General features: G+C 43.5%; 1 protein-coding gene across 4 annotated transcripts; it reads left to right on the top strand.

Annotated features, from left to right (window-relative positions):
* Positions 1-3,343: 3,343 nt before the first annotated feature.
* Positions 3,344-7,067, top strand: LOC135163263 (uncharacterized). Of its 4 annotated transcripts, XM_064122529.1 has the most exons (4): positions 3,344-3,403; positions 3,841-3,884; positions 4,517-5,246; positions 5,353-7,067. In XM_064122529.1, the coding sequence occupies exon 4, from the start codon at positions 5,711-5,713 to the stop codon at positions 6,407-6,409; it is 699 nt and encodes a 232-aa protein (XP_063978599.1). In that variant the 5' UTR covers positions 3,344-3,403; positions 3,841-3,884; positions 4,517-5,246; positions 5,353-5,710; the 3' UTR covers positions 6,410-7,067. The 4 variants fall into 3 exon arrangements, with proteins under 4 accessions (XP_063978599.1, XP_063978601.1, XP_063978602.1 ...); XM_064122531.1 differs by lacking the exons at positions 3,344-3,403; positions 3,841-3,884 and having other exon boundaries at positions 3,937-4,775; positions 4,885-5,246; XM_064122530.1 differs by lacking the exons at positions 3,344-3,403; positions 3,841-3,884 and having other exon boundaries at positions 3,937-4,760; positions 4,844-5,246.
* The last annotated feature ends 2,078 nt before the right edge of the window (positions 7,068-9,145 follow it).

The following is a 9,145-nucleotide window of genomic DNA, read 5'->3' on the forward strand; positions in this document are numbered from 1 at the left end:
CACTCACGTGTGGATATGAGAGAGAGAGAGAGAGAGAGGAGAGAGGGGAGAGAGAGAGAGAGAGAGGAGAGAGATGAGAGAGAGAGAGAGAGAGAGAGAGAGAGAGAGAGAGGGAGAGAGAGAGAGAGGAGAGGAGGAAAGGAGATGAGGAGAGAGAAGAGAGAGAGAGAGAGAGAGAGAGAGAGAGTAGAGAGGAGAGAGAGAGAGTGAGAGGAGAGAGAGAAGAGAGGAGAGAGAGAGAGAGAGAGAGAGAGAGAGAGAGAGAGAGAGAGAGAGAGAGAGAGAGAGGAGAGATGACGAGCGAGCCGAGTAATTACGTACAGTACGTCACAACCTACCGCTCGATATAGTGATCGAGAGGGAGTGGGGGATACGTTTTCGTTTTAACGTGACAGACCTAGGGAGCTACAACAGCCCTAGCTACCCCTAGCATAGTCAAAAGGCTGAATTTTAAATAAACAATAGGAAATGGGAATTTAGAGTAGAAGTTAGGGTTCCCACTTGGGCTATGATCCTCGAGAAAGCAGCCTACAAGGATCTAATCGCGTTCGGCGGACAATACGTTGAGCGATAAAAAGAAAACAACAATCGGAAAATCATCTCCGGATCCAGAGATGATAGGAGGGCGGGGAACCTCCAATTTGAATTTTGAATGCAATTGGCGCGCGTGCCGCGGGTTGACAGGGAGACGACAGCGCCCTTAATGCCGAGTACGACTGCGATTCGCTTATTGCGATTATTCGATTGTGAGGAAACACGTGTGGCAGACGCCAGAGATTGAGGTGCGAATAAATATAAATTAGAAGTGAAATTAAGCAGTGAAAATCGTCGACGACGCGGAGCCGATTGGAGGAGGCACCCTGGAGACTAACAGCAGCGAATTGGGTTCGAGGAATAGGGTGAGGGAGGCTATCCGGTGGATTCTCGACGGTCGTCGCCGGTCGACATCAGGAAACGTGGGTAACGAGCCACAAATGAGAGTTCATTATTTAACAACAAAAAAAAAAGGGAAATATTTAGGTCTTACTCAATTAGTTCCTCATCTCTGTACCGCGAATATTAATTTATATTATTTTTAGAGAATAAAAGTTGTGCATATAGAGAGTATGCCGCTTCCCTCGGCGATGGCAGCGGAGAGGGGTTCATGCCGTCTCCCTTGGGCGCGGGGAGGCGGAGAGGGAATCGCCCAAAACAATGGTGCCGGACGGCACAGATTTTTAGAATAAAATTACAGTTCGATTTTAGAATCTGAAACCAGCGGTAGGGATTTTGATAGGAGAAGATAGAGACGGTTGTAGACCACTGACGGGTACGTATCGTAGTGAGAGTGATCGGTGCTGATCAAGTGCGGGGCGATAAGCCAGGAAGGTAATCGCAATGCGCGAGTGGTACCCATAAGGAACCACCACGAGAATTTTTCATCGTCTAGAATAAGTTAGAAGAATTGGGGAATTACGATGCCTTCCCGTTGTGGGAGGAGATTTTGGCGAGATCCGTTTCGCTTGTAGGAATTTGATAATCGTTTAATTCAGAAAATAGGCAGTATGCGAGCGTAGCTCGAGAACCACGGGATAAATCGGTAAAAAGTAGGGATTTGCTCAGAGTGATTCAGAGGGAATATTTGTAGTATCGGAGATTTTTAGACCTAGTTTCATTATTTTATTAAGGTAGAACCCGCGCACTCTCACTAATGGCGCCTAGGCCATTAGCAGCCGGCCCACTCCGCCACGTTTGGGGAATTTCCCATAGACGGAAAATGGCAAACAGGGCCCCATAACGGTGGTGGGGGAAGAGGCCCAGATGGAGGAAGCGGGGGTGCCAAGGGTATTTTTCTTAAGAAGAGTAGTTAGTAAGTAGTAAGTAGATGGTAGACAGGGTAGTGAGTAGAGAGAGCGTATAGAGTTAGAGTAAAAATCGAGGAGTGATAGAAGTTTGTTCGACGAGGTTTATTTAGATTTAGACGTTTTTGTTTCATTAATCAGTGTCGGAAAAATTTAAGTTTTTGTTACAAATAACACTATACACCAAGTGTAACGCTGGTCTTTATTATCAATAATACAATTTGCTAGAAATTAAACTGTTTTTATCTTTTTAAAAAAGTATCCCCACATATAATTCGAAGGGTTAATGAGACCAAAAATTAGGAATTTCGAGCCTCGTCTTTCGCGTTATCTCTCTCGGCGGACTCGTACGTATTTAAAAGGGTTTATAATGTTATCACTTATGGTTATTTAAGATTCTTTAAAATGATCATATTTTTTTGTGTCTGTTCATGATTATTTATTAAGATAGTGTATTAGAATTAATCGAAATAATACCAAAAGGCAATAATTAAATACATCTCATCGAAGTTCTTAGGGTTGCGTTATTTTCTTTTATGGATAAAAGCCCGACGAACCACCTCCATCCGGACTACGCCCTCTGTCCACAACCTACCCCCTGATCAGCGCGGGTATTCAAGGTCTTCTCGTGAATTCGTAAGCGAAGCTATGCGTTTTTGCGTTTCGTATATTTTGGTTTCTTTGAGAATTTGTTATCAAGACCCCGGTTTGCCGTTCCCCGGTAAAAAGGACGGCTGGCGCCCAACAAATGTTGCTCGCGAATCCAGGGGAAAGGGCAGTTAACGGATTGTTCTCGACCCAGAAGAAAAATTTCGTTACACTCTTCCTTCACCAAGACAATAGTACCCACAGTTATGTGGTGTTGCCCGTGTGCCCACTTATTCCTGAGGTTGAGCTCGCTAATGTATTCGCGATGCCAGCGAGACCAGAAATCTTCTTTGAGTTTCTGGAGATGCTGCTACGTTGAAAGTTGATTAGATCAAGTTTCGCGAAAGTCCGGTCCCCTCAAAGTTGTCAAGACTTCACCGATCAAAAAATGACCGGGCGTGGGTGCTTGTAGGTCATTAGGATCTGGTGAGAGGGGTGTCAGAGGCCTGGAGTTCAATACTGCTTCGATTTCGATCACCAGAGTGTTGATCTGTTCAAGTGTCAACAGCTTGTTGGTAACGATTCGTTTCAGATGGATCTTGAACGATTTGACCGCCGATTCCCATAGCCCCCGAAATGCGGTGAATGAGGAGGGATGAAATGCCACTGTATGGATTTTGTTGTGGCAAACGTCAGCATTTTTTCCTGATGATCCGCGTTCTGGAGGAATGTGTAAATTTCTTGCAGTTCGTTGTTGGCTCCAACACAGCAGGTCCCGTTGTCGGAATATATGAGTTTTGGGAAAGGCGTCGCTCCGTTTGGGAAACCTTCGGAGCAGGGACGTAGCTACCTAGGGGCTAGGCGGGGCAGTGCCCCGGGGCCCTCAAGCTCAGGGGGCCCTCGAATCCTTACCAAAAATCTCGATCGAACTGAACATTTGGAAATTTCTCCCATTTTCAAAATAAATATGACAGGTTGCAACCCCACTTCAATCATGACAACTCAGTTGGGAGAAATTCAAAAGTTATGCCTAGGGAATTCCTCTAAATTCTTTCTGTAGGTTGGCAGTGTTGTCAATTTCACAGAGAGTGATATGTGCGGTTTATTATTCATCGATGTGAGGGGGCTCCGTTTGTACTTTTTCAATTGTACAAATGATGAATAGTAGAGAGAATTTTCAAACGTTGAGAGCCCCGGTGTGCAGGGATCCAACTGTCGAGACAAAAATGTGGCTGTACATGTGGACCCAGCGCCCATGTACAGCTTACCTTTTTGTCTCGACAATTGGATCCCTGCACACCGGGGCTCTCAACGTTTGAAAATTCTCTCTACTGTTCATCATTTGTACAATTGAAAAAGTACAAACGGAGCCCCCCCATCGATGTGCGTTTTATTGTGAATTCGAGTTAAGATTTTTTTTTCGAGAACGGTTAAAAAATTAATGCTGTATCAAGAGTAAGTAAGCTAATGTCAATAAACTTTTTTGTACTGGTCAATATAGTGGTTCAATTTTATTTGATTTTACCACTCATATTGATGTCCGTTAAGTCAATAAATCGTGTCAAATCTATAGATTTCGGCTACAGCTCATTGTATAATGCGAAATATCGTGAAAAAATGCAAGTGACCTGCAGTAGGTACATTAATTCAGGTCAGCGGCCAGGAGATCGTTCATGGTCTCCACCGTTAAATGTGGTAACACTAACGATGATAATTGTTTTTCCGGGGATTCCCCAACGACACTTGTAGCGTATCATTGGGTTTCTCTTTCCTTTTATTTTACTTTGACGTCGTCAGTGAACAGTGAGTACCTACCTACTCCAGCACAATCGAATATTGTATTGTTTAAATAAATTAGAAAACTAAAATTATGGATAAAAAGAAGAAACCCAGTGGTGCATTTAAACGTAAACAACGTCAAGAAAAATAAGATAGTAAACAAAAATTGCCCAAAATTGACAAGTTTTTTAGTCAGCCTTCTGCAAGTACATCTGGCCAAAATATTTCTATTGATAGTGACTCAAATAATGTGGTAACTGCAGTGTTGGTTGAGAAGCCTACTGAAGAAGATTCGACAATTATTGCAGTTGGAGATACCTCCGCCGCCGATCATGTGAACCTGGATGATGTTTGCATGACACACATAAGAGCGGAGGGTTTGGAGGAACCACAGACCTCTACATTTTTCGAAAATGTGTACGACAAATCTTCTTATGACTTGGGAAACTTCACGCACAAAATATTAAGTGATAACGAAAAACGTCAAATTCTTGATATCGGGCCTTTACAGCCTTCAGGACCTTTTCCAACAGACATCAACCAGAACAATAGGTGTTTTTCAAAATCGTACTACGTTTCGTGTTCTAAATACGGGCCAGTTAATCGTTTTTGGTTATGTTATTCCAAAACACTAGACGCTGCCTATTGTCAACCCTGCTGGTTATTTGCTTCACAGAGGAATAATGTTTGGTGTGCGGGAATTCGAGATTGGAAGCATTTATCAGAAAGAATTAAACAACACAGTTGTTCGAGTAGCCATTCAGAAGCATGTGCTGTGTATGAATTGTGGAAAAAAAAACGATACTAATACTATCGACAAGGAACTTGAAAATGAAATTCGCAAAGAAGCTTCATTTTGGAAAATGGTTCTTCGAAGGTTATTCGATATCATACTTACCCTAGCAAAGAGTTCTTTGGCTTTGAGAGGACATCAAGAAGACTTAAGTCAGGAAGGATACCACGGAAATTTTCTGTCCTTTGTAGAGCTTGTCGCCCGATATGATCACATTTTGCGGCAAGTTTTGGATATGCCCAAAGGTAATAATAATTATTTCTAAGTTTTTTTTATCTTTTTATTTTGTTTATAATTAGTAACTGTTTAATATCAGGACTTTTTTGAAATTGTGTTTTTTTATGTTGTTAGGATCTACAAGATATCTGAGTGCAACAATTCAAAATGAAATGATTGAGAGCTTAGGGACCAAACTCGAAACCCATCTACTAGCACCAATAGAGCGTCACCGTTTTTTGCCATCATAATCGATACGACACAGGACATATCAAAGGTAGATCAGCTAAGCATTGTTGTGAGGTATGCAGTAATAACCAGATCGGAAAATGGACAGCCAATTGATATAGAAGCAAAGGAAGTGTTTCTAGACTTTTATGCAGCCATCAAACATGGCGCAGTAGATTTAGTCAACCAAGTGAAAGCATTATTTATCGACAAAAATATTGATTTAAAAAAATGTGTGGGGCAAGGCTATGATGGAGCCAGTGTGATGAGTGGTGTGTACAATGGTGTACAAAAACATATCAAGGATATTCAGCCTAACGCAGAGTACGTACATTGTGCCACTCATAATTTAAATTTGGTCATAAATTATGCCGTTAGCAGTTGTGTGGAAATACAGATTTTTTTCGCAACGTTGCAAGATTTGTATAACTTTTTCGGAAACAGCATCAAACGTTGGGATCTACTGTCAAAATTCACTGGCGAATCGGGGACCACTCTAAAAAAACTAAATCCGACTAGATGGTCCAGTAGGGTCAATACGATATCTGCAATAAAACTTCGTTATTTTGATATTATCAAAGCATTAACAGAAATAGTTCTAAAGAGTCCTAATAAAGATGAGCGTAGTGAAGCAGAGAGTATTAAAACGAAAATGCTAAATTTCGAGTTCGTGTTGCTTTGTGAATTCATGCACAGTGTATTGAACGACATCAATTATTCATCCAAAACTTTACAAAAATGCGACATCAATTTGGGCGAGGCGAGTAAAGTTTTAGCAGAGATCAAAGCAAAGTTGCAAATTTATAGGAATGATTTCGAATTATTCAAGTGCAAAGCCAGTGAAACTGCAAGAAAATATGGTATTGTTACCCATTTTCAAGAAAAAAGGCAAATAAAAGTTAAAAAACATTTTGATGAATTAGCTGCTGATCACCGATTTCCAAACCGAGAAAAAAAATTTTAAATTGAGATTTTCAATAATGTACTAGACACAATAATATCTCAATTAGATACACGTTTTATTGGTATGAGTGCAGTCTGTCATATATTCGATTGTCTAACGCCAACATTTTTATCACATGTTGATGAAGCAACTTTATTACAAAAGTGTGACGAATTCTAAAGAAAATATTCAGATCTAATAGGCCCTAGTTTTTCACTTCAATTTATTAATATTTACCACCTAGTTTTACCTAAACTAACTCAAGCATGGACTATTCACCAATTATGTAAGGAAATAATGAGCAAATATGGAGTGCTAGAATGTGACCGAACGGAAGTATTTACAGCACTGTTATTATTTTTTACAATTCCTGTCACTTTTGCAGCAGCTGAAAGGTCATTTAGCAAATTAAAAATAATAAAAAATTATTTAAGAAATAATATGGGCCAAACTCGACTCCGACATTTATCACTAATAGCAATTGAAAACAAAACCGCGTCAAGCCTGGATTTGAACGAAGTCATTGATACTTTTGCGAAAACTAAAGCTAGAAAAAAATTGTAAATATAATTGTTATTTAGTCAATTGGTATGCCCGACCAATATAATAATAAACCCTTGAATCTTCTCTATTTCGTTTTATTAGCCAAACCTACACCAAGTATTAATTGTAATTTATGTTGTTACTGTTTAATATTTTTATTACCTGCCCTGCAGTGCACAAAAAAGAGCTTAAGTAGCTTAGGATATTTAAAGTATTTGTATATTTCATATTTTTATTTGATACAACCTAATCAGTTTACACAGCAGGGGGCCCCATTTTTTAATTTGCCCCGGGGCCCTTGGTTACTTAGCTACGCCACTGCTTCGGAGGGGCTGCCCGCGAGATCGTTTGGGAATCCTTCAGGGGGGTTCGGGAGGTTTTCGGAAGAGGTCGTGGTCGTTCAGGTGACGCCAGGGAGGGCGAAATCAGCGGTTGGTGGGGGGCGGGTCCCCGCGGGGTTGCGGGAGGACAGCCTGCTTCGCAGTGCGAAGGGCATGGACGCTGCGCATCTCGCAGCTAGTTCCAGCCACCCGTTAGTACTCGGAACCTCCCGCAATGGTGGAGGCCGGCGAAAACGCGACGCCACATGTGGGGCTGGGTCTCAGGGGGAGTGGTTGGGTATCCCTCGGGAAAGGCACGGTTCGCGGGGTGGGTCGTCGGGTGAAATTGGTGGGTTCCCCCTTTTTGTGGGTCTGCTCCCTCTCTGCTCCTCTTTCCAGGGGAGTCGAGAGGGAGCACTCCTCCAGCGCCTCCACCGGGCCCCGATCCGAGCTACCCAGCTCGGCGGGAACCAGAAGGCCCCCTCCCAGGGACTGCACCCAGCGTCCCGAGCTGCCCAGCTCGGTGCCGCGGGGAACCGCGCCCTTAATCCTTTTTACCTTTTACTTTTCAGCTCTTGCTTTTTGGCACGCCCAGCGACCATATCGACTACTTTCAACCATGGCAGGGCATTCTTGCAGAGGCAATCCGGAGTCTAAGCTGCCCCCAATCGGATCTCCGGGGGGGCACAATAATCCGTCCGTCGTGCGGCGAAATCTACGCATCGACTCCCAGCATGCCAGAGGAACATCTTCAGCGACTACAACGAGGGACCGGAGGAGGGTGGTGCCCTCAAGAGTTCGTAGTCGCCCGCCGTGCGCCGCGATACTGCCCTCCCGACGAGGGAATGGTTCCAGCCTTCGCGCTGTTCAAGATGACATCGTAGAGGACGAGGGACTGACTCAGCCGAGCCAGTCAACGCCGGGATCTTCAAGCCCGTCAACCGGTGAGTCCACTCATTTACTAGGTAGGATTCGCGAGTGCCACGTTAGCTTAAGTCGGATCGATAGTCATCGCGTCGCGACCGGAGGCTCACCGGCACCCCGTGTTCCAATAGGTCATCCTCCCCGGACCACCACGATCGAGGGACCGGTCGCGCAACGCGATGTTAGGATATTGTAATTGAACATGTCCTGCTCAATTGCAGTAACCGGAGAGGTCTTCCAGCTAATTCGCAAAGAGTGTCTGGACATACTGTTGCTCCAAGAGCGGTATGCCATTTGTGAGGCGAACACCTGGACCATGCGAGGCCTAGGACTTGGTATGCGTATTGCCGCGAGCTCAACGGAGCGACCGTGGGCAGTCGTAGTCGTGTCACTTCCGCACTTCTCGCACACAGTATCCAGAGAGCCTGGAAGGAAGAGAATCACAACATTAGAGAAATGAATAAATTGTTAGCCATCCAAACTAATACCTACTTATTAAAATTGTTATCAACCTTGATGTATAAATAATGAGATCATCGTCAATAGCGGTAATAATCGAATAAAATACTATGTTGGGCATCCGGCTAAATTCCAGCCTTCCCTTCCCCGCGCTCTACAACCTATGACCGCTCAACCGCTAGCCCAAAACAAACCGCTGTTGCCAGGGAACCTTTTGGTAGTTTTGCCTAATTAAGGCGCCACTTTCCGGAGACATCAACCCCGAAAACACGTCCCTTGACCAATCGGAAAGGGGTCACGTGGCATCGATCAGGATTGTTCTTGACCGTGACCTCTCGCAAACTCGCTCTCTCGTCGTGTGGACATCGATCAGATAACACGCGTATCAGTGTTCTCAAGTTTTACTCGACTTTGATTTTTCACCGTTAAATATATCTCTCGGTTTCTCACTATTAGACTCATTGTAAAACTCACCACTTAAATTCAGTGACCGTTCATCAATCTTGTAACT

This window comes from Diachasmimorpha longicaudata, chromosome 6 (genome assembly GCF_034640455.1).
Source record: "Diachasmimorpha longicaudata isolate KC_UGA_2023 chromosome 6, iyDiaLong2, whole genome shotgun sequence".
NCBI lineage: Eukaryota > Metazoa > Arthropoda > Insecta > Hymenoptera > Braconidae > Diachasmimorpha > Diachasmimorpha longicaudata.